Here is a 27,176-nt window from a genome sequence, read left to right on the forward strand (position 1 = left end):
ATTCTAGATAGCTAAATCTCAAATCCAAATCAATATTTGACATTTTTTCTCCCAGATTTCTTTCGATAGTTTAATCCAATATATTTTTTCCTCTCCAGAGATAATAAAGGTCGCCATTTTAGATGAGAAGAAAACAGACGGCGCATTGTACGCAAAATATATAGTCCCATACAACAATCAAACCATGTGTCAAACAATTCCAGGTACTAAAAACTGGACATTTCAGTGTGGTGTAGACTGCAAGGATTTAAAATTGACGGACATACCTACAATCAAAGTGGATGTCACCAAGTCTTGCTCTATGTTGGAGGCAGGAGTGTCAAGGTCATTCATTGCAAATCGGACATTATTCCACGTCCCGTTCAAATCCAAATGTCTGAAAAACTTGATTAGAGATCATTGCTCAACTTTAAACGCTGTGCCAAACATTGTTCATTACGTGTGGTTCCTTAAAAGAGAGATGAACTTTTATCACTTTCTAAGTTTCGTAAGCGCGTTAAGATATATAAAACCATGTCTGCTATTGGTCCATGGCGACGAGCCTTTAGGATTGTATTGGGAATATATAGTGGTAATCGCAAACAATGTCATCAATGTTGAAATGGACCCTCCGTTGACCATACATAATAAATCCATTGGCCGAATTGAACATAAAGCTGATGTGGCCAGACTTCTTATCTTGCAAGGTAAATCATTCTTTGTATTTTAATCATTCTTTGTATGTTATGTTTTACTATAAATCAAATACAGAAAAAATAAATACCAATTTTTCTTTAGAGATATTTATTTACACAATATTATTCATTGATGAAAATGTAAGCAAACATTGGGTGTTTACAACGTATGATAGTAGATACAAAAGCCACGCCAAATACCGGTATATTTCCAATTAATGCTATCCACCTCTTATAAAATATTGAATTATACACATGTACCAATCGGACAGTAAGTAGATCTTATTTTTATTGTTGTTTGTTGTTTACATATATTTAGTTTCACTTCGTAATGTCTACATCATTGTAAATATTCTAGCATTGTATTAAAACTTCTACAAAACTGTAGTTTTGTTTCAGCCCATTAATAAAAAGAAATAATTAAGTGGTCATTTTATAAATTTTCTCAAATATTCACAACTTTAAAAACACTGTTTGTATGCTGCCCTTAACATGATATTGTAAATTGTAGGGCTAGAAAATAACAAACGAGTTATGAAATACGGATTTGAAAAGAAACAGTGCTTTTTAAAGCGCTAAGCATAGCTCAGCGCTTTATTGTCGTTAGACTTCTATTTCCGGTGCAAGGAATAACTGCCCTCTATGAGCAGAAATATACATCATTTAAACTGGTAAGAGGTATGGGGAACCAGTTATCTGGGTGACGGAAAAGGCCGAGTAGATACGATTGGTTTGCGGGGCTTACGTACATCAGCACGGGATGCTATGCAGTGATGAAAAAATATAGTGCGTATTCAGAAGCTTAAATATAGAAAAATAAAATCGATTCTTTGCAAGAAAATGTCAAAAATTGTGATAAAGTACTGTTCAAAAGGTATAATTTGTGATTTTAACATATCTTTTTTTCAGGCAGGTATCCATATACAAGTCGTGTTCAGCTTTAATTCACATCATCTTAAGAAAGTAACATATATTTAAAGAAATCTGGCCTTCGATACTTTAAATTGATATTCATTAAACATAAACCAAAATTTCAATAAGGCTCATTTCCGCCTACGCTTGCACACAGTAACTTTTCTTTGAACCAAGCTAGGTTAGCGCTTTTCAGTACTTTCAGTACTTTGATTATGTTCCCCTTTGGATTGAGTCACAAATACTTTCAAATTGACCATCTTGTTTTAAATTATTGTTCTCATATGCTAGTTTAATTCACAAAGTTCGATGCATGTAAGCTACTCACACAAGTGAATAATAATACCGATCTTCATTATCCTTTTACCTAACCCCATTTCCTAGTGATCTGTTTTTCCTTTTTTTTCAGAATATGGAGGTATTTACGTAGATACAGATGAAATAATTCTACGATCTTTAGATAGTCTACTGAAATTTCCGTTTACTCTGAGTCACGAATTTGACAACAATCTAGCAAATGGACTCATACTTTCATCGCCAAATGCAACCTTCATATATCATTGGCTAGATGGATATGAAACATTCAACAATGACCAATGGGCCTACCATTCTACCATTTTGCCATGTGAACTGTCCAAAATATATCCAAATTTAATACATGTGGAGAATAGAACATTCATTCGACCGAGTTACGTCGAGCTGCCACTAATATACCAAGAAAACTTTAATTGGTCGCAGAATTATGCCATGCACTTATACATACGATTCTATAAAGGAATGTATACATTTAGTGACGTCAGACGTTTGAATACAACTCTGGGTTCCGTTGCTCGACATGTCTTATATGACACAAAAGAGCTCTGTTACGATAAATAGATGGAACAGTGTTATACATGCCACATGTTGGCTCAGATATATTAAACATACCGGTATTTATAAAAGAGAACATTGTTATTGAACATTGTCAACTTAGTACGGAAACTCTGATACATGCACGTCGAATAGAGTTGGCTGATATCAAATTAACATGCAATGGAAGAATCTTTGTACAAGCATATAGTAGTTTTTAGCCGTTTTAAGCTCAGCTAATCAAACGACACAGGTGAGCTTTCCTGATCAATATTGGTTTGCGTTGAGCAGCTCCATTTGCGATGTTAACTATTTAATTTGATTTTAACTTGTTCGAAAAAAAAACTGAGCTAAATTCTAACAAAACTTGGCACCAAGACAATTTTGGGTAAAGAGCTCTTAATAATGTTCAAATGAAAAGATGGGTGGTTGACTACTCTTTCAAATGAAAGGCAAGAACATAATGACATAAATTAGATTGAAAGTTTTAAAATGTTCAATAGCATTAAAGAGCATTTGATTCAAAGCTTTAAAAAGACGTTCTAGTATTGTAGATTCCAGTTTGTCCAAACATGGCCCATATGGGTAAGGTACATGTAAGAGCCTTCAGAGGATTTTAAAATTATTGCAGAAATTAGTTGAATAAAGATATTTTCTGTAATTATGATGAAACAAAGATAACGTATTTAGATAAAATTACTATGGCATGAATGTCGAAGTCGAAGAGGGACGAGTTGAAAATGAAATTACATGTTTATAGAAATACCTGATGAAAACGTTTGAAAGATTGATATGAAATTATAAATAAAAGTTGGTGATAACTTAGAAGAAATGTTTTTACAATGGAAAATACCCCCGGAGATCAGAGAGGTGCCACTATAGGAACGGGAGATTTTACAAAAAGATATATATATATATATATATATATATATATATATATATATATATATATATATATATATATATATATATATATATATATATATATATATATATGGCCTATTTACTAAAAGAATTATATTAATAGTAAAACAGATAAGCATTGAAACCGAAATAGGAACATCTTGCAGTCTTGAGAGTATAAAGAGAAAGTTCTTCAATCTTAAGAGTCTTGGAGGCTCCATAAATCGTTAAAGTATTAGTATTAGTGCCACGTTGTGATTTTTCTTCTTTAAAATTCCAACTTTAAAGTTAGAACCTTCGCGATTACAAAAAGATTTTCCAACATTAAAGTTGGAAAATCAACTTTAAAGTTGAAAATTTTGAAATTAATGATGAAAATTCCAACTTAAAATCAAAATTGAAGTTGCCTTTGATGATACATTAAATAATGCTTGTCACTGACTGTTAATTCATCTGGTGCTGTGTTTAGAGTTATTGCTCTTGCAACATCATTCTGATAATATCACCGTATTTGTATACGATAGAGTTTGTTCCCTTACAATTTATATGAATAATCACAGAGAGCTGACCTGTAATTGTAGTAGTTATCATAAGTTATGATAAAACAAAAATATCAACTGATACTAGCATTTGATCATAAACGTACGTCGGGGTCAAAATCGCTCCAGTCCGTTGGAATTGTGCATATAGGTGTTTGAGAAAACAAGAACGTGTACGATGAAATTATTCCTGAAAAAAAAATGGTGTTTTCCCCGTATGCATTAGCTGATCGTTGAAATTCTAGTAAGACAATGATTAAAAAAATAAGACAAAAATGGTCGCTCGACCTCATTCCACCGCATCAAATGTGTACACCCGTGTACCTCATAGTATACACTCCGCATGTTAATGTTTGCATGTTGGATATGTCAATTCAAAGGTCATTGGACTGTAATCTAAAAGATAACAGCAGTTAGTAATCAAAGTTCTGAAGTACTGTCGGGAGTTGATTTTATTGATTATTATCAATTTTAAAATTAACGATAATTTATGTTATTTTGCCTGGCAAGTAGTTTCTAATCTGTATTTAAATTTCGCACATTTTTATAATATGAATTCTCGAACTTTTCCGACAAGAATTTCGAGAAAACCCCGTATGAATCATATTGTGTAATATTTAAAGATCGAATTAATTCCATCAAACCGTTTATCAGTAATCGAAATGTTTCTAAAAATTGTACACGTCTGGATCCAAGCAATATTGAACTCTAGTCTCGTTCAACCAGACCTTTAATATCCGACAACCAAGAGAGACTCTCTGCTTGTCGGAGATTTACGGAGACAGCCGAGCGTCTGGTTGAACGAGACTATATTTAACTCTGGCGTAGGAATACATGCAACTACAAAAAACAATTAAATTGTTCATACTTTATAAAATCTGACTATTTTCAATGTATTTATAAATACGTTTCTTTTGAAAAACAATGGTACAGCATACAGTACACCGAATTTATCTATTATTTTCAAGATCTACGTCTTGTCAGCGGTGATTATTTGTGTTGAGGTCCAAACACTGTTTCACTTTCGGTTCGCCAGAGTAACTGCATAGGAGAGTTGATTAAAATCAACTCCCAAAAATATCAACATAGAGGTCTTCTCCGCTAGACAAGGGTGAAGATCCGATCCACTCCCGTTCTCTTTTCAAGATAGTCAGATCGGGTTGACTGCACATTGGAGATGTTCTCTCTTACGTGGATTGAAAATTATAATTCTTTACTCTATGCATCAGTCATTATACTATATCAGATTACGTAGAACTTGTTTGCTGCTCTAAATGGTCTATATATCTTAAAAAATTTCTTTAACGAAAATTAGGGGAAATGTAACCTTTGGGCGCCCATGTCATGATGTTTATCTACCATAACACGTATTTACATGGCTGGATGATGTAACACACAATTTTTTTTATTCTAAAAGCATCTATACAGTGATCGGATGGAAATTGATATAGGGATTTAAGTCCTACATGTTTAGTGGAAATATTTATTATACCCCGCTCCGAAGGAGAGGGGGTATACTGTTAATATCTTTGTCTAACTGTCTCTCTGTAACACATTTTCGTCGCAGTTTTGTTCCGCAACTACTGTTTGCAGATGCTTGAGATTTTTAGCACATTCTTTGATTTAGCATGCCACATAATTATAATTAATGGGTTTGATAATTATACGAATCAATCTCCAAATTATTCGTGCATCTGTTCGAAACATTTTTGTTTCAGTTTTCTCAGCAACTATTCTTTGCAGATGGTTGAAATTTAAGCACATTCTTTGTTTAGGCACGAAATATTGTGGGATTCATATTAGTACGAATACGATATTAATTTTTTGTTTTATAATCTATGCGTCTGTTCGTATATTGACACTTATCAGAATGGGGTATTTCTAGTGAGCATTGGACACTGTGCCGGATGATAATGCCAATGCCAATTTTTCCCGATTGGAAATATGATTCTTATAAGAATTTAAGAAAATTCTAGAGGACTTTCAATATTTCCTGTAGGAAAATTTTTTCTCCTTTGGTATATATTATTTTCATACAGGATATTCATTTTTAAAGGTAAATATTTTACCTGTTAGGTAATACAAAAGTGGTTAAATAAAACTCTCTAGACAATGGACAATCATTTGGTATATGTGAATTTTTACGATACTGAATCTTAAGCGGGTGCGAAAATGCCACCTTGGCACTGACATAATTATCCGGCACAGTGTTATTGGCTCCCAGACGTTTTGTTCTAAATCTGAAAAAAAATTAGATGTTTGCAAAGATGCCACTTTGGAACTGGTGTAATTATTCGACACAGTGCTTAATACATAAATTATCTTCCAAGTAAATATAACACGTAAGCTTCTTGCACTGATTTTCTATTCTTTCACTCATTCTTATCAATTATACATCTGAACGTATGTGTTTACTTGTAAATCATGTGACATGATGAAATGTTTGAATTATATATATTTTCATTGATTCAAACAATTTAGCTACCTTACTGAATTTTATTTTATTTTTTCTACATGAGCATGCATAGTGATATACATGTATATATACCTTTATTAAGACTGAAATAATACATGATAATTGAAATGAAAAGGGATTTTGTAATAACCATTGCATACAGATAGAGAAAAAATTGATCGTAATGTGTGTAATATAATTAAGTCATTGTTTGGTAAAATTTACTACAAACTAATGAAAAGGACCGAATTTTCTTATTTCATATAAACTTGAAACGGAATAAGATTAATATTTTTTTCTGGCTGATAAGTCATATGCATCATATATTTTTGTTACTTATAAAAAGTGGTGGGTTTTTTTATAAATTAAATTTATATTTGATTTATTTTTCGTGATCTGTGAAAAATCGGTGTGTTTTCCGTGGACAGTTGCTCCATTAATATTAGCTATACCTCTAATCAAAGGAGGACATTATTTATTGACCCATGGTTAGCTCCCTTGCAATTGTCATTTATCAATTACAAACTGGAACCGAGTGATCTCGTAATAACGCGATCTTTTCTCATAATGACGAAATCATTATCTCAAAATAACGAAAGATCTCGTTGGTACAAGAAAAGATCGCGTAATTAATACGAGATTGTGTCCACAACCATTACGTTTTCCAAGTTTATAAATCAAAGAAAATCTGTTGTAAATCAAAATGTTTCTTATTCCAAACATAGTACAACATTCTTATTCTCGTTATTTTTGAAGCTGTTGAATGAGTAAAAGAACCGAGTAGTTCTGTTCTATTCGGAATAGTGTGTGCTTGTTTAGTATTATTTTGGGAGATTTGTTTTTCTACTCCCGAATTGGAAAACAAGTCCGCTTGATTTTTTTATTCAAAAGATGATACCGCGTTCTAAGGTTTTTTGTATTTCTATCCTTGAAAAAAGTAGAGCTTGTACCTAACTTGGTATTAAGAAAACAACCCGGAAGTGCTGTGTTGAATCATCGTGCAGAGGGTAATGGCTTGAAGTCAGTCAAGTTTTCATACTTTTTCAAAAAACAAAAATGTTTCTTACGTTCGAGAAAAAATTGGCAACGCTATTATCCGTCATGCATCGAGGATTTGTAATTTGTGTCGGGATCTGACATCAGACTTTCAGCAATGCTGTAACAAGCCGCCCAGGCGCTTTGCCTCGTTTAACACAATCTGTCATCATCTTGTTTCGTAGTGCACTGTCCGTGCAGGGACTACTAGTGTACAGTATTGTTCGAAATTGAAGAGTGTGTGAAATGTTCTTTATTTCCTTACTATCATATGTTTCAGCCATTAGAAAGAAGATATAAATTCATAATCAATATCATTTTTCAATTGAAAACTTCAATATGAATTTTTAATTTGAGAATGTTGCTAATTAAAATGAACATTTTAATTCCCTTTGTGGGTTTTATTTTATTACAAAAACAGTTATAAACAATACCTTAACCATTGTATTAACATGTTAAACACACTATATACTTCTGAAATATTTGATCTAACAAATAATCTACAGATATTAAGCGGCGTTTGTGCATTTTATTTTATTTTTTTTTTCTTTAGAAGCGTAAATAACTTTGAACAGGAAATGTTGGGGCTCAATCATCGAGGTTTACATGTAAGTAGTGGGACCCGATACGTCATCTTCAAATCGCAATTGATGTATTACAAGGTTTTTCGTTACGATAGCGATAAAAACCTTTGTTTCATCAGTAAAACAAACCAAACACCTAATGTTCTCTCAAATCAAAACGAATCAACTCGCGTTCACCTAATAAGGACTTGGTCCGGTCATCTCTTTTTTTTTTGCCCAGATTATTTTTTTTTGACACAAGGCACACCAGAATGGGAAACAAGAGTGTTTTGTCTGTGTTGATTTTTTGCTGGATCTTTAGTTTTATCCCAGCAGAAAATATTACAGGTAAGATGTATTGATCATAAAATGTCAATAAAGGATGCATTTTGATTATTTATTGTACAGTATCAATCATGGATTACTTGAATCACATCCTTTTCCCTTATTCAGTGTTCACTGTATCAATATATATTACTAACAAGTATCCAAGTAAATTACACTACCTTCCTTGTTTATTGTACTAATCCTGGATTACTGATATCCAAACAAGTTCCACGTTATCCATTGTTTATTGTATCAATCCTGGATTACTGATATCCAAGTAAGTTACACTTGATCCATTGTTTATTGTATTAATCGTTGATTACTAGTATCCAAGTAAGTTACACTTGGTCCATTGCTTATTGAATTCACATGGCTTACTTTATTTTATTTTCAAAAAATCGCACTAGTCTATTGAGGTTTATAATATTAGTTTTAGTAAATTGCCTATATCATCAAAGAGATATCATAAAACAATAGTTAAGATAAATTAAAAATTAGTGTAGACTCAATTATATACAATGCATTGCCATTTCATTCACATTTGATTTTACACTTCTTACTGGTGAGTTACAGCTCGTGAGTCACTATGTTCTGATGAGAGAGAGAGAGAGAGAGAGAGAGAGAGAGAGAGAGAGAGAGAGAGAGAGAGAGAGAGAGAGAGAGAATATATTCTTAAACTAAAAGAGTTTTATCTCATTTCTTTTTAATTATTTTTTCATTAATTCATTTTCCTTTTATCATTTATGAAAATTTATTAGCTATCATTATTAATTGTCAATAAGATTTTTATATATAAACATTTAAAGGGTCATTCTTCTCTATTCTGTGATAGCCTTAGAAGCATATGCACTGTCTTACAATTTTCACACTATTTCTATTCAGGTTTGATTAAAACCAATATGTTACGTTTGCATTCAACAATATATGTCTAACATCAAGTATTAAGGCTGATAAAAGGATATTCTGAGAATTAAGATATCGCGTATATTGAGGATATCGTCTATATTTTCTTTCATTTTCAGACGACGAGATGAGTCATTGGTAAATTACATTTGCTTTACACTCAAATTATATGTCAACGAAATGAAAGTACCATATTAAGCTAAATAGTCAAAACTGTAGATACTTGTATATAGGATTCTTAACTTGAACTATGTTCGGAGATGAGATAAGTGGCTTTATATATATAGTATCAAATCAATTTAATATGACAAAAATATATAAAATTATCGTGCATATAAACTCACATCAATATTTTGAATCTGAAAATTAACAACATTTACTGTAAACATGAAGCATGCTGTAAATATAATTTGTTCAAAATTTTGTGGGTTTATTATACGTGTGCTTTGTGAGTGTGAATTACTAAGACAGCGTTTAGAAACACCTAAAGGACTCTTTCAATTACAGGACTTTAACGCAGTTTTAGACCATAATTCATCAACCAGTCAATTTTCTTTTACGTATTCGGCGAGACTAAGGGGCTCAACAGGTGCGAAGGGCAATAAAACTGTAAAAGGTCATTCTGTGACCAACGAAGCATATTGCATGCATCACCCTTAGCTGAATTTGGCTTTAATTTAAGAACTCCTGCCGTGGTTAATTTAAACACAGACTTAACTTAATTATACCAACCTCTCAACTTCTCTCTTTGTGTAATGGTTGTCCCATATTGTAATTTTTGTAGTGAAATATCATTTTCTCGAGCTAGTAAGGATATGAAGTATGATAGGGTGGCTAAACTTTCCAATCGATAACATAAAAATTGCACTTTTTGTGAAAGTACGTTAGAGACATGTAGATAAAACGTCGTGTGAAATTATTTATGCCTTTACACCTGTCAGACATTTTACATATGGATAAGTAGAAAAAAAGTTTTATATGATATTTTAAAGATAAAATAAACATCGTAACCTTACCGCTTTATGGATAAATGAAAAAGGGATGTGTTGAATGAACGCTAATCTAGAAGTAAATGTGTAAGACAAGAACAAATCCGGAATAACATTATCACTACAGAGAGGTTCTCGGATACAAGCTACCATTTGGTGTGGTAGATGAGAGATCAGAAGCCTGAACCACTGACCTGTCGCCCCAGTTTGAGAAAAGCAAATAAATTTTAAAGTTTTGAAAATTATTAATGTTATTTCTAAATTAATCCAAATTTTCATTAAATCTTTCTTTGACATGCAAGGACTAGACATCCTTAAAGTTTAATCCTGTTCGTATTTGAAACAAAAGACGGATTATGAACATGTATTCTAGAATAATGCTCAGTAACTTGGTTCATTAAATGTGACTCCAATTATCATAAAATGAATTGATACTTGGTGTCTTACAAACTTTCGTTGAAAATTTGCGTTATGAATTAATGTCAGTCATGGAATTGCATGCATGTATGTGTCAATCACAAATACACAACAAAATGCAGAAAACTTTAGAGTTTATCTATTAATTAATGGAAACATTTTTCTGTGGGAGGGATGTGATTTTGGCTGTCTATGAAAATCGCAAAAAAAACCCCACCAAAATTGATATAAAAAAACCCATATTTTAGATTAAATACAAGTCATCATAGGTTAACATTGTATATATATATAACAAAATTAGAAAACTCTAATCAGGTGTGGAAAATTGGTTTTTCAAAGACCGCAACTATAAAGCTAAAGGTTAGAAAAGAAAACTATTATGGATTTTTGTCCCTTTAGAAAGATACTATTATATGATATCTAACATATCTATTTGTATTTTGTTATCATAGGAAGTCATCTTGGAATAAGAGTGAAGAAAGCATAGGCAGCAACGACTTTTTACCATGTTTTTACCACCACCCCTCCTCCTTTTTACCATGTTTTTACCACCACCCCTCCTCCTTTTTACCATGTTTTTACCACCACCCCTCCTCCTTTTTACCATGTTTTTACCACCACCCCTCCTCCTTTTTACCTAAATTCTTGAAAACAGAGGGTGTGGGATAATGCATGTTTAAAGATGAATGGAGAATTTTTGTTTTATAATTTAGACAATGATAATATATATGTTTGTGTGAAACAAATTCAAATGAATGAACAAAGAGTTACTAGTGATATACAATTTATACAGTATTTGAAGCGCTTTTCTTTTAGTAAAAGCTTTAGATTGATTGTAAATATATCTGAGCTTGTGAATTATTATTTATTATGTATGAATCTGACATATATGGTGGAGTTCTTATACATGCGTAAATGTTTACCTTTTACCTAACTGTAAAGTTATTGAAGTTTGAATATTATATGTAATTAATCTGTGTGTTCTTGATTCATGATGTCATGTAAAAAAATATTACATGATTTATGCGGAAACCATGTCCAAAATTGTGTCCAGAATCATTCCATCCAGTTGTAGAATCTTATCCACGATCTGCATTAGACGAATTGATTAAAAACGTAAAACCTATATAACAAAGCCTATTTCACAACAAAGCATTGATTTAAGATTAAATGCCAATTTCATCAACGATTCATTTTTATACCAATTAAAAAATATAATTATACAAATCCAAAAAAAAAAAAACAAGTGGTATTTAGGAAAACTTTTATATGATAAATTGATAGTTTGTCGAATTTTTGAAATATCCGAATAATTTGAAGATTTTACACAGTACATATGACTTTTCAAGAATCTTTTGAAACTTTATTAGGCATTCCTAGTTTTTGACCCATATGTGCTCAATCATTTTGAGTCATCGTTTTTCATGGTTTTATTTTACAATAGATGTGTCTCCTAAAGGTTTGGTGCGCGGTATAATAATATATTTGCCTTGATCGATTTATGTTGGTAAACAATCAACCATTTTGCAAAGTAATATGATCTTATATTTAGTATAAGGTTAAAAGGGAAGGTACTAATTTAAATATCGGGAAAAATTCTCAGCCCTCAATCAAGTTTTAAAAAATTTCAACGAATTGTTATTTATTCAAAGAAATATACTAGTAAACAAAGTTTATTTCTCAGAAAGTGCTTGTAATGATAAAGATGGTATATAAATTCGTTTGATTGATGTTTTATGCTCCATGTTTTACGTTGTAAGTAAAATTCCTGTTCTTTAAGAATCCTAAAAACAGAATAATTTTACAAAAAATACCTAGTATGTAACGATTTGTGTAGATTTCGAAGAAAGTGTTACTACGATATTTTGTTAACCTTAAAATATCATAGAACCTTAATGCATTTCAATGCATTTAGTAAATTATTAATATAAAAAAATGTTCGCCCCAAATTGGTGCTCTTTATTTATTCAGTTGACCTAACCATGTACTTTTCTGCAGGCATCTAACAACGTTTAAATATAAGTCTTGTTTTGATTTTGTCAGGTGTTATTGTAGTTTATAGAACCATGTGACAACTTCATTCTTTAATATATATCCGAATTGTCTAGAAAAAAAACCCCAATGATCTGGAAGAGGTGCCATTCCGCTATTTCCCATGACAAGGAAAAGCAATTGAAATCTATCTAAAGTCAATTTTATACATTAACGAACTCTATTCAAATACTGTTATATAGTATTTCTCATTTTTTCCCTCAATTTTTTTCGTTCCAGACACGTCGGGAATAGGAATCGTTGTTTCACTCTTTAGTCCTGGACACCTTTCATTGATCGCCGGAAATCCAAACAATATGAATATGAGTTCGATGAGTTCTGGGAAAGGAATGCTTCCCATACAAACATACTACTTCAACACACCTCGTGCCAAAATTGTCAGCATGGCTTCAGACCCGAGGAAAAATGCTTTGTTCATCTTAGACTCCGATTCCCACAGTATCTATAGAATGGAGAATTTTAATATTTGGGTAAACGATAGTTTGACTATAGTTCCAATTCAAAAAGGTGTGTCAAAAACGTCTGCACAAATCACATACGATTGGTTAAACGAAATGGTGTATTGGGTAGATGGTTACTACAATTGGATAGGGATGCAACCCGCCTACACCACGGATAATAGTCTATATAAAATAATTATCCACCAGGGACTGGGCAGACCTGAAGGAATCGCAGTGGACCCAATTAGTGGGTAAGAATTAAGATTAAAAATGTGTTATCATAATATCTTTTTTTTACCAAGTGTATGATTGATTGATTGCTGTCATATGACCGTGCTATAAATTATATATTATAAACCTTGATATACTAATTATAGAAAGTAAGCCTCGCTATTCCAAAAATAGATTTTGATGACAAAATAATGGTTTAGACATGTGCGACCTTGTGACTTCACAATAGCAAAATCAACGCCTTTACATTTTGATACAAAATATTTACTGTTATGCTTTTGAAAAGAATTAGTTTTTTGATTTGTAATAATTTGTAATTACAGCCTTCTGATATCGGTCAATACATCGTTTTATAGACCTAATGAGACTATATTAACCTTCAAAAACGTCCTCGGTCGATAAACTCTTATCAGATCTGTAATACCATGTACTGGCCTTATCAAAAGGCTAGGCCAAAATTGTATGATATTTCTTACTGCTTTCTTCATACAAGCTGAAATATTTATGTTACACTTGCATTTCTTACGAAACGCAGTACGGAAACACTCTATGCAGACTTCCGTATCACTAGAAAACATATTGCAATGTCAAATATTTTCAATACATGATAATATTTCCTCATTTTTGATTGATGAGTCCTAACGCATAGACAGTAAGTGAAAATGACTGCCAAATTTAGAAGGCAATTGGGAAATTATAGTTCATTCATAACATTCATAAGCATAAGAATTACAAAAACACATGAGTATTAAATTTTATCATCTTGATAAAACTTGGCTCAATTATTGTGACATTATTTACAATTCTTCAAGATTAAAATTAAAGATAATTAAAAACATACACAAAACCAAAACCGGTGTTTATATTAGTGTCCATTTGACATTTTTGCACCCGTCTCAGGTATAGCTTTAAAAAAAATCCATAATATCATAACATTGCCTAGAAGGTATAAAACAACTTTTATTATAGTATCGTGTTGTTCCCTATCATATGATTGGTCGATTGTTTTCACATGGTCGTGTTATAAATGCTGTTATAAACTTTACTATACTAAAAATAGAAAATCTATAAACCTTAGTAAAGACTTTCAAATAGAATTTCATTACAAAATGCCGGCGTTTGTCATGTGCGACATTGTAGCGACACAATAGAGACATCAGCGCCTATAGACCATGAACCAAATATTTTACAGCTTTAATCTTGATAAGTTTAATAGAACAATTATAGCGTTTTTTGTATCAGTCAATACATGTTTTGATAAATCTGCTTAGAGTATATCTGGTAAGAGTATATCAACCTCCCACGTCCATGGTCAAAATTAATACTCACATCAGTCCTTCAAAAACACCTGTAATTTAGATATTAAAGGTAAATATCATCTGCCTGATGAAATATTCGCCTATATAAAAAAATTTATAATTTATGAAGGTTAAATTACAATCCTCGAGGACACGCTAATTTCCTGTATGATATTAAGAATTATCTTATTTTCTTTGGGAATTCAAATTCTGTTACGAATTGAAAAATTATCTGGTGGGAACATTTTTTATGGGAAAGATTCAAATTCTGATATGATTTGAACATACAAATGATGGAAACATAAAATTTGGAAAGGTAATTTTCATTTGGGAATTCAAATTCTGATATGATTTTAACAAAACATTTGCTCCGAACATGAAATTTCCTGAAGGTAGATAACCCATTCAAATATAATTCCCAATGAAAGTACGTTAATTTTATCTAAAAATCACTATTTAAGGATTTTAAAAAAATATCCTTCAAGATTATCTATATATCCTTCAGGAAAACAAATTTCTCAAGATAATTATTATTTTCCAATGTGACCATAGTTTTGAAAGTTGGTGTAACACAAGTTTTACATTTTTTCCCATAACAAAGATTTTTGGAGAGTTCACCCTTGATGAATGCAAAACAGCATCATTGGCACAGGCTTAATTATCCGGCAAAGAGTTCACAACATATATCTGGCAAATGTTTAACTTAAATTTATCTTTAAAGGGGCACGGTCACGATTTTGGTTAAATTTTATTTTTATTTTTTATTATTTACAATGCTTTAGGAATGCATTTCTAATGATCAAATGATTTTTGAGAGTCAATCGTAGAGTTATAAGCAAGATACAGGGCTTACAACTCTTTGTCATGTAAACACGCCTCGTGCCCTGTTTTTGTTTACATATGTTAGATATAAGTAAGAATGTTTTTTTCAAACTGATTTGTCTATCTTCTTATTCATTTTTGGCATAAATGAACAGTTCCTAAACACATTATTTTTGGTCTAAAACTGGTCTAAAACTGTAATTTTCACTTCAACATTCAAAATGTAAACAAAGGCTTTGTTTACATAGCAAAGAATTGTAAGCTCTGTAACTAGCTTATAACTCAACAAATGACACTCAAATTTTGTTTCCATATTAAAAATGACTTACTTAAGCATTGTAAACACTAAAATCGGGGAAATAATTTTTGACCAAAATCGTGACCACGCCCCTTTAAAAACTTTAGATTAATTTTGTTTGGCTTGTATGTAAGATAAAGTGCATCAAAATAGTAAAAGAAAAAAAAATGACATGCAAATGATGCGCAAAACTGTAAATGCTCTATAGAGCGTTAAAGGTCAGGCATGTTTTTCTTGATGTGATAATGACGCCTTTTCAATATTTCAAAGCTTTGAAATGCAAATATATAACTGGAAAAACCTCTCTGTATATTGTAGATAGAAGTCACTATTTGAAAAAATATTTTTAAAAAGGGGGGAAATATAAGAAAAAACACTTTCTGCGTGCTTTTTAAGCGCATCAATTAAATAATAATGAATTAAAGCAATTCATTTTAAAAGAAGGATTTTGAATATGTAATCACAATATTTTATGCCTAAACTGATGAGAAATGGACAGTTTGTGGTTAAGCAATACCTACATACTTTAAACACTTTATCAACCAAAATATTTGGTTAACATAATCTAACTTTAAATTTTCTTTGAGTATTTAATATCATAAATACGTACGCTAAAACGTTTCAGTTTCAAATACAAATTATATAAACATGGTAAGAAAATATGAAATATGTTACGATAGAATGATTTAGACACTTTGTAACTGAAAATAATGACTTATGACTTCAGAGGAGCTCATTACAAATTAACAAATCATATCTAAACATTTATGGAAGATCAAATGATTAATTTGTTGACCAGTCAACCTCTATTAAAAGGTATATTCATCCTTCAAAAAACTCATTTTATATAATTATAAAGTATAAAACAGTATCAAATATAATTTTTTTTAGGCAAACTAGATGAACATGGTATCCACATCATTAGACAGAAATTGATTTTAATAGAAGTTTCAATGAAGGGTTGTTCTAATGGTGCATGTATATAAATGGAATGCAATTCCTTGATCGAGAAATGCTAAATGAAGGTGTTCATCAACAATAGTAGAGAGAGTTATATGCAAATGAACACATAAATAATAAACTCAATACTCAAAATGTTATATAAAATTACCCTCGTTAAATCATGAATTAAAATCACGTTAACCAAATTAAATGAAGACGATTGATAAGCAAACCGTGGAAGAATGTTCTGCTTTCCTTGGTGAACTTAAATATCAGTTAGTTCACATTGACAGTATTGAAATGGCTATTTCTATAATTCCTGACGTCTTTTCTCGTTGGAAATAAAGTGTGTTTAATATCGTAAGTACAAACCGTCTTAATTAATAGATAAACAAGTACATTTGTGATGCATTCATTGCAAATTGCAGATACCTCTTTTACTCCGATATGGGAAAACCGCAAAGAATTGAGAGATCCTCTTTGATTGGCAAAGATAGAAAATCCATTATTACGTCAGGTGTTGACCGTGTATATGACATCACAGTGGACCACAAGGAGCAGACTCTGTACTGGGTGGACGCGGGAAGACATACTCTGGAGTCAGCCGACTTTAACGGAAGAAACAGACGACTATTGACCAGGATGAACTCTGTAAAGTTCACGTCAGTTGTCGTATTCGGTGTAAGAATCAAACACTTTAAGATATTTATGTTATACATTCATTCTTTTAAACACTTTTTACTTTCGGGTAAAAGTTAAAAATTTAACAAAACTTTTTTCTTATTTGATGAAAGAAATTTTATTTTTAAATAAACAATATTCGGATATAAGAAATGCATGTTCATAACATAAAAAATCAAACAGTTGCCAATATGAATCATGGATGTATAAATTATATTAAGGATTTTCTGTATGTGACGTCATTTACGAGCAACACCGTCACCAAGATAAGTAAGAGAACCGGAGAAATCAATCTTATAGTCGTGGTGGATGATGGGATACCTGTGGGAGCCGAAATATGGGATCCAACAAATACTAGCCCAGTATCAAGTACGCTTCAACTGGGGTTCAAGTTCAAACCTCAGTATTCCCTAAGTCTGCTAATTTAGTTAGTTACAAGTATATATTTTCTGTTTGAACGAACATCATTGATAAACGTCGACAACAAATTCACTTAATTTTTCCTAAACTTCTCAACAAGTTTTCACCTGTAAAAAAGCTTCTTTTTTTAATTATAAGGGATTACCCAATGTCATTTATTTTACCTCATCAGTACATTTTAACCTGCTGTATATCATAAAAAATCATAAAAAAAGACTTCGTATCAAACAAAATCTTTCATTTGTATATCATATGATACATTTGAATCATCTTTTGCAGAGGTTTGCTCAAGTTATGGTTGTGCCCATATGTGTGTTCATTTGCCAAGCGGACCCAAGTGTGTTTGCAAGGAAGGGTATACACTGGCAGAAAACAACAAAGCGTGTGTCAATGGTATCAGAAATTGGTCTTTGCAAAGCTAGTAATCATATCAACAATAAACAAATTAGAATCAAGATTTTATAATTGAACTCTTTTCTGCACGATTTGAAAATACTGTTAACCAACTTTTATTCGCGGCTTCTTTATTTCGCGATTTCCCTAAGATACACTGGTTTGCGACGACTATTTCTTCGCGATCCTGCTTTATCAATCCACACTCGTTTTGTTACAACACTCATGCAGCAAAGACTAGTTCACGTCAAGAAATATTATCAACGAAGAAGCCCTTGCGAACCTTTCGAATATTTCTCGTACGCGAATAAAAGTTGTTTTACAGCATGGATAATTCAATTATACAAGTTAACCTTAACACTTTGCAATCAGGAAATTTCTTGTAATGTGACAGAACCTTAATTGTAGAGAACCTTCAGAAAGGTCTGATTGTGGCCAATAGTACTCATGTCTGTAACATGGACATCCGCCATATCACCGCTCTAAAAGACGAAATGACGTGTAGAGTGGCTAACCTCACTGGTATAATGTTCATGGCGATAGATATAGCATCACAGTGGCTGTTTTATGTTGATTCTGACAATCATGCACTGATGCAGTATTCCTTGATTTTTAACGCTACCACACCCATTACCGAAGCTGGTCCAAATGTAACAGGTGCGTGTGTATTTATTTATATAAATGTGTTGGGTTTTTTTCGTGAACATGGCTTGACGCATTGTTCTCCTGACATCATTGTAAATATGCCAACCACAAAGCTTGAGTTCTTCATGTCATGATCTCGGAAAAAATATTAGCATTTGCTGTTCATTAAAGGTATGGTAAGAAATTAAAGGTAATAGTGTAACAGTGACATTATACTAAAAGGATATCGAATTAAAAATCTTCAACAACTTTTAAATCAAATATCATTACAATACAATAAACAGTTAGAGTCACAGTGAAATTTGTTTTTCTCAGAAATAATAGCAGACGTAAATTATATTTTGATTTCTTAGGTTTTGCCTACGACTGGCTCGACAACAATATATTGTGGTCAGAATCGGACATTCTGCAGAAAGGTTCTATCCGCATTTTTTCAATGGATAAATATGCTCACACAGATCTTTATGCAAATCTGGACAACCCTACTTACGTGAATGTTAACCCATTGGACAGGTTTGATTGTATTTGTGATTGAATGCCTCTGTGTTGCAAAAGCTAATTTTGAACGCCATATCATTAGTTTTATCGTTTCCCGATCAATCTAGCAAGCTTAAGTACAAAAAGAGTTTCTCTTTTCTATTAATTTGACGCTTGTAATTGTAAATACAATTATAAAACTTTTAAACTATTTGCACTTAAAAGCTTACTAAATGGTTTTGAAGAAAACACGTTCATAAAATTTTGTAAAGGTATATACATACGTATATATTCGCTCTCGGTAATTTAATGCTTTTTTGTTTTTGGACTATTAGAAAAGTGTACAAAAAAAAATATATGTATATCCTCTCTCCGTAATGTTAAAAAAATTCTTTTCGGATTTTTAGAGAAGTGTACTGGATAGAGGGCAAGGGAAACAACTACACGATAAAAGTTGGAACCTTAGACGGAAGTTCAGCTAAGGTGATCGTCAACAGTGGGGATCTAAAGAAGCCTACCGGTTTATTCTACCACATAGAGAAACATAGGTAAGTATTAACTTTCGCTAATTTACAATGTTTTAATTGTAAATAAGTAAGAGACTAATATGTTTTACGTGGAAGGATTATTTTTTCTTAAATGTTGATTTGTTATAATTATAGTTTAAAAATTTTCAGTGAGATGAAAAATAGAAATGAAAATGTAAACATTAAAGTTTTTCTGGTCTCATTTTCCCGAGAAAGCATTAAGTGTGCCATAAACGTCAAAAATTTCATGTCTCTCAGTGAAATATACATACCGCACCTGAAGTTTTTTTTTGCGGTTCGACAGACTACACATCTTTGATGTAAGGAAGACAGGCATAAATTCACACCTGTCGTGTCGCCTGTATTTGATGATTTTCCCGTCAAATAAACCAAGATGTCAATCAAATAATAATGTCTAAGAAATCAAGCCGAGTATCATTACTATTGATACAGGAAGTGTTTTGTTCCCATAAACATGGTCATTAAAGTGCTTTAAAAATGACGAGAAAAATATCTGACATATTGAAAAGCAATAATTGTCAATGAATCCATTCTATGCGAATTCGAAATAGATTTTTTTTTAAATAAAAGTGATTACCGTACATGATGAAATTTCAAACATTTTTGGTTACAAACTGTATTTTGCAGACTGTTTTGGATAAATTGGGATAGCATATACAGTTGCAAAACAGACGGCTCGGACCTGACCACGCATTTGAATTCCATTTCCGTTTTGTTCTTCGGGGTTGAACTAATGGTTTACAAGGTACATTTGTAGGAGAAAATTAGTATTCTAAAGTTTTAATTACATGTATTTTGGGAAACTAGTTCCTCTTTCTGTCCACCAGAATTTGAAGCACAATTATAGCTACACGCACTGAGTATGTTTACTGCTAATGAAAGGGAAATCATGGGTTTATATGGAAAATACGAAGTTAAAATAAAAATAAAGTATTGACAAAATTGTTCTGATTTTTAATAACTCCATTATTGACCAAAAATTATTGTTATTGTTATTGGTGAAATATATATATTTTTTAATTCCACTCGACCTGTATATATTTACCTTTAAGCTATTTACACTTCTCTCGTATGTGTCCTAATTACGAGTTGTCTATCGTAGGACCACGCTATTTGGACTCATGGAAAGTCTTTCATTATGTCGGGAAGCATTTTCCGAAACAACGCAGAGGTTAAAATCGATACAAGCCACTATGGTAAAATTACTGGAATGGCAATATACGATCCAGATCTACAGAGATACAAAAGAGGTACCGACTTCAGATACCTACATGTATAAATAAAAAAAAAACCATGTATTTTTATGAAATATTAACATGTATTCATTATAAACATTTTTTTTTACCCTAGGACCTTGTGAAATAATGAACGGTGGATGTGAACATGTTTGTTTGCCATCTGCAACCGCCCAAGCTACCTGTAAATGTGATTTTGGATTCATATTGGAATCTGATCGCAAAAACTGTTCATCGGGTAAGCACTTCCTCGGAAAAATGCAATATATCTCGAGATACACATGATATTAAAAATCATTATTTTTTTGGAAATTTTAAGAATTTTTAAACTATTATTTTTTTCATTATAAGACGCCCTGAGAGACCGGTTCATGATAATAGCGGACCACACACACGGCAGACTATACCAGGCATCTTTATTGGATGCAAGAATCACCGCTCTGGACTTTCCGGAAGTATCAAAACCGGCTTGTGTTTTATACAACAGGAATACTAAAATGGTGTATTGGGTCGAAATAGAGAGTCAGGGCAGTCAGATAAAGCAGGCAACCATTGACGGCAAAAATACCAAGACTCTGATGGAAGCCGGTACAAAATCGAACAGATACTTTGTCTAGCAAATCTATCGTAAATCATTGATCAAAACGCTCTCTAATAAACAATAGGAAGGGTTAACATTGTAATTTGCATACTTAGCTTTTATAAAGTCTTTGAGACGGAAATTCAAAAAGCTTTACATTGTTACATTGCGCTAATCTTTTTTTCTCTAAAATCATTACGGGTCATTATCTATTTGTATCCTTTTAAATATTTTGCTTTTGCAAAGATTTATTTAACCAAAAGATGCTAAACCATCATTTCAATTCACCACAGTTTTAATAGCATATCGTCCGGGTCAAAATAAGACATCAAACACCTTTAACTTGATAAATTTTAAAAGAATAAGTCATTTAACGTAACAAGAAATATCTTTCTTATCAACGGGTCAGTAATTAAAAACTTTTTTAAAAAGTTGTTCATATTTTATGTTTGTAGGAAGTGTGTACCCCGATAGAATTGCTATGGACTTTACTACAGGACATATATATTTCACTGCGGTAGCCAGTGAATTGTACGAGAGTTACGTAGGAATACTTCATCCTCAGAAATCAGTCCACAAAAAGTTAATTACCCAGCTCGGTACGCCTCGTGCAATTGCTGTACATCCTTCTGCAGGGTACGTTAAGTTTGTTTTTTTGGGAGTGTTGATTTGGTGATTCACCCCCCCCCCCCATTTTATAAGTGATTGACCACCCCTTTTACCGGTTTTTTTTTTAAATATTTTTTAAACAATAATGTTGCGAAAAATTAAATTTTTAGCAATTTATATCTTCAACGTCAAAATAATTATCTTTTTTTTTTTTTTACTTTTAAATCACATTGGCAGCAAACTGCCCTTTGACCCGACACACCTTAATCATAATGACATCGTTTCGTTTTGATTTTGCAGTTACATGTTCTGGACTGACCATAACAAAAACAGTCCCCATATTGGGCGAGCATTCATGGATGGTTCATCTCAAAGAGTTTTACTTTCAAAAGATGTGGTATGGCCAAACGGCCTTGCTATAGACTACCAAGGTAATCATTGATATTACTGAATCCAATTTTTATAAGAATTATTAATGATGAAAACATTTATAACTTCTTATCTTTAAAATTTTTTTTTTAGAAAATCGGTTATACTGGGCGGATGGTCATCAAGATAAGATAGAGTCAATAGACATATACGGTCTCAATAGAAAAGAGGTCCTCAAAGTCACAAATCAGCAACTTGTGGACATAGATTTGTTTGGATCGTATCTCTATTACACGGCATGGAATACGCAGTAAGAATTTATTATTTTGGTTTTAGATATTTGAGATTAATTTACAATTTACATGTATGATTCTTTTGGGATACAAAATACATGTATGAAAAACTATTAGTAACCAACTCTTATACCAAATGCATTTTTCAGGATTCGTGTGTTAAATAATACCAAGGTCATTTTACTACATGTAATACTATGTTTAACCCTCAGTGTGTTTTGTGTTGACCTACAAACTGTTCCAATTAATGGTAAACTGTCAAGTGTTAGTATATACTAGTATACTTTAATGATAGGGAACTGCTACAGCAAATATTGAACATGAATATACATTTATTTCAACCTTGACTGTGTAGTATTCAAACAAATCAATTACAGGAAGGTATTCAAAGTATTGATAAACAGCGATGGGACTGGAACCGTTGTGGACTGGATGTCGGATGTTCCAGAACTAGGTCGTCTAGACTCCATAGAAATTGAGCCTGGGAATAGTCAGCCCAGTATGTAGCCTTCTTAAGGACTTGTTTACATAAGTAGCATCAGCGTTAACACGTGTATTATAGCAATTATAAAAGCCTTTCGATTATTATCAAGTAAAGAAGTCAAGGTCGTAATGAGTCCTTGAAGTTTTACATTACATTAAAAATATTGAAATATTATAATTTACTGATATTTTAGAGGTTTTGTTAACTCACTCGATCTGTTTTAATGAGAAAAGTCTTGAATTGTTTTGTCGTAAAAAAAACTTTGTGATGGTTGCATGCATAGAAACATATCATGTTATGACAGTGATATATGAACATACCATATTTTTTTCCATCGGTATTTTATTTGCAAAAAATATATGAGCAATTCACATCGTTAAAATGTACTATACTTTACCTTATAGAAAGCGCTGCCTGTATGCAGAATAATGGAGGATGCTCAACATTCTGTCTTCCTACCCCCACTGGCCGCGCATGCGCCTGTGAGGAAGGTGTGGACTTGATGGCGGATGGTGAAACGTGCGAAGTCACTGGAGGCAAGAAAGCTATTTCATCAAGTTGTTTTCAACTTCACTACATACATGTGTTATTTTTATACATGTACACTTCATCTACATGTACCTTGATAGATAGATGCTGTCGTACTTTATTTATGATAAAAGATTATTTGAACAGGAGTGTCTTGTTCTGGGGATGTTCCAAACGGTGCCTGGTCTCCCACCTGTCACCAGCTCCCCACAGAGACGTGCACCTACACGTGTAACGAGAACTTCTTACCTAATCAAGCGAACCCTACTGTGACCTGCGGGAGAGAGGGAGAATGGTCTATTCCCCCCAAATTTTTATGTCTGGGTATAACGAATTGCTTCTAGACTCTGAAAAAATGATATATGCACCATGTAATGCAGTGTAAAACAATATCATTCATTTCTTGACACACCAGAAAAATGCAAACACACAATACAATGCAGTCCTAACTATTTTGTGTCTCGGTAATATTTTTTTTCAAATAAAAGAGCATCAATAATCATATGGTGATTTTGAATTCAAAATGTTTGCCAGCGCAGAGAAATGAAAAAGAAAATAGGATAAACGTAATAATTAGTGAAGATTCATTTATATTGTCACATAAACATGTGTATGTCTGTGTTTCAGAGCTTGTTACGTGTACAGCGTATATATTGCCAAATTATCACACTACGTACAGCTGATATCAATAAATTGATTATTGTAATAAAACTTTTCATTGCAATCTGTAAGAAAATGACACTCACTGTCTTGTTAATAAATTCTTGATCGATTGTAAGAATACATTAGGTAATCATTTCACAGTAACCCAAAATTTTTCTTTTCAAGCTGGATACATGTATTTAGATAATATGTATTATATATTGCAGAGAAAACCTGTCCATTAATGTACCCAGTCCATCACCTATTAAACGATTGCCGTCCAACTGTTGAGAGTGAGTGCGAATACGCGTGCAGTGATAACTTCACAAAGAATGCCAATGTACCGAAGATTAAATGTTTACCGTCCACAGAATGGAGCCACAATGCTTTTGATGTTTGTAAACAGTTTGATGTTCGAGGTGGGTTGATTAATCTCAAGTCATACCATCTAGTTTCAACGAATATATGACTGTAATGTACTTATGTAAAACTGTAAAAAATGCAATTTTACAACACTCAACGTTTATGAACATCAGTTTTGTAAGTTAAAGTATACTTTGCATTTCCCTCAAGCTGATTTAACGTAGTTTTGAATATTGCAATTATCCATTGTATCAAGTTCCAATTTTTCTTTTAAATTTATTTTTTAAATGATAAATAAATTACTTAATATCAATTTACTTAAAATCTTCAGTTTTAGGCATTCTTTTATTCCAATTGTGTATTCTAACATTTCAGTGGATACAATGGTATCTAAAGTCCACTGCAAGGAGGACCTTCCCAATGTTGTACTTGATCCAGACTGCAATAGGCTGAAAGACAGCGTATGCACTTTCTCTTGCAAAGAAGGCTACCAGAAAAAGGACGAAGATATTGTTGAGCTCATTTGTATGTCTAATGGAAAGTGGAACTTTGGTCACATTCCACTGTGCGTTGGTATGTAACTCATTGTTACTTTATGATATCTCTTATACTTTGATTTTATTTTACTTATCATTAAGGTGGGTTTTTTTAAAGTTAAGTGATTTTGTATCGCTGCAGGTATAACAAAACTCTGTATGGAGTGTTAGTAATCATTGTTTTATTTTCGCGTAGGTCCTTCTAGGTCACAGACCGCTAAGTTGTCCCAGGGGGAGGGGAAGTCGGACTCCTCCTACACGGCCATCGCTGCCACCCTCGCCGCTGTGATTGCAGTGGTCTTTATCGTTGTACTCGTTGGTGTCTTCTTTTACTGTCGACGAAAGTAAGCCTCAAATTAATATCTTTAAATGCTGTTATTTATCGTAATATATTCATGCAGAGAGTTTAAACGGTTAAAACGATTTTTTTGTGGGAGGGATTGGATGTAATTTTTTGGGCAATACATGTAATACTATAATATGCTTTGCTAGTATACATGTATTTCTACGTTTTTGAAAGAGACTGCTTTCATTTTTATGCACCGGAATTAGTTTAAAATTATAAAAATTACAGACGTATATCATATCATAACATTATTTCATTTTGCCATGCTTACAGGAGAACTGGCGTGGTTGGTAGATACGAATCTCACCAAAACGAGGCCAATGTGTACTGTGAGCCCCAGAAAGGCATAGTCAACATTGCCGCCGAACCCGGAAACAGCACAGAAAATAACCATTACGCTCACATGAGTGATATATGACTCCAAGAATCCAAAGACTTGTGATATGTTTGTGTGCTTTGTAAACGTAAACGTTCATAACCAAATATTCTCCGCCAAATCCCACTTATGCTATGCATTATTTGTTACAAATGGCCGCGTTCTAGGTTCGTGGACTCATACATACGTGTATGTCGTGCATTAAAAGACCTAGATGATAATATGGTAGTATATTTCAGTAGAATAGATGCAATATGTATATACATGCTGTAAAAAGCTTTTCTTCGTTGAATTAGTAGGCTAGTTTACATTATTTGTGTATATTTATGTGCATCTCCATTACCTTATTCTATGCAATAAAAGTGATCAAATTTTAAATTACAAATTAAAATTATATAGATTACAGTCATGTCTATTCTTCGTGTATTGGGTCTTTTTGAGAATCTTAATTATAAACATTGACATCAGACTGAGTGTGAGGCATTATAGTTTAGATGTATTTAATATTTAGGGGGAAAACATACTGTGGTTTAGCTCACCTGAACATTTTATAGCTCACCTATGTTTTGAATTTCTTTCTTTATCCAAACCACCTATAGCCCTTGAAAACCAATCCTGACACAAAAACATCCTTCAGGGAAGTATAAATAAATGGCTAGGCTAGCTCCCTTCCAAAGAGAGATAATAGTACTGGTATAAGTTTGTCTATAAACCTCAACCCAGCAACCACAGGGCCAGTCAGTTCAAAACTTGTGCATAACCTTCTTTAGATCAGAAGAATGAAGTTTTATAAAACTATGACTTTAGGGATCTAAAAGAAATCTCAAACAGGGACCATGGATCAAGAATACATAGAAATAAGCAAAAAATATTTAAATTGTTCATTTTGAGAACAAACGCAGGACTGTGAAATTCATAATTATGGTAACAATCAAGTTTGTTTAAATCAAATGTCTCGGGGGGTCAAAGAACGAAACCAAACCAAAGGGAGGATAACACATT

At 32.4% G+C, this 27,176-nt stretch overlaps 2 protein-coding genes across 3 annotated transcripts in view; both read left to right on the forward strand.

The window, feature by feature from the left end:
- The window catches only part of LOC117681786 (uncharacterized), a 24,493-nt gene extending 21,226 nt beyond the window's left edge, over positions 1-3,267 (forward strand). Inside the window, exons 2-3 of one of the 2 annotated variants that reach the window (XM_066075900.1) lie at positions 99-686; positions 1,996-3,267. In XM_066075900.1, coding sequence (XP_065931972.1) covers positions 185-686; positions 1,996-2,462 — 969 coding nt within the window. In that variant the 5' untranslated portion in view covers positions 99-184 and the 3' untranslated portion in view covers positions 2,463-3,267. The remainder of the gene's footprint in view (positions 1-98; positions 687-1,995) is intronic. The other variant, XM_034447741.2, reaches the window with a different exon arrangement.
- Positions 3,268-8,072: 4,805 nt separating this feature from the next.
- On the forward strand, positions 8,073-26,583 carry LOC105317308 (low-density lipoprotein receptor-related protein 1B). Its single transcript, XM_011413918.4, has 22 exons — positions 8,073-8,278; positions 12,838-13,309; positions 17,078-17,330; positions 17,552-17,699; positions 18,030-18,143; positions 18,552-18,800; positions 19,142-19,301; positions 19,673-19,813; positions 20,441-20,558; positions 20,916-21,063; positions 21,164-21,286; positions 21,400-21,636; positions 22,084-22,264; positions 22,538-22,668; positions 22,760-22,916; positions 23,277-23,398; positions 23,788-23,919; positions 24,059-24,235; positions 24,781-24,972; positions 25,292-25,489; positions 25,649-25,796; positions 26,072-26,583. Exons 1-22 carry the CDS (start codon positions 8,203-8,205, stop codon positions 26,214-26,216), a joined length of 3,822 nt encoding a protein of 1,273 aa, XP_011412220.3. The 5' UTR covers positions 8,073-8,202; the 3' UTR covers positions 26,217-26,583.
- The last annotated feature ends 593 nt before the right edge of the window (positions 26,584-27,176 follow it).

The sequence above is a fragment of the Magallana gigas genome, chromosome 2 (assembly GCF_963853765.1).
Source record: "Magallana gigas chromosome 2, xbMagGiga1.1, whole genome shotgun sequence".
Taxonomy (NCBI): Eukaryota; Metazoa; Mollusca; class Bivalvia; order Ostreida; family Ostreidae; genus Magallana; species Magallana gigas.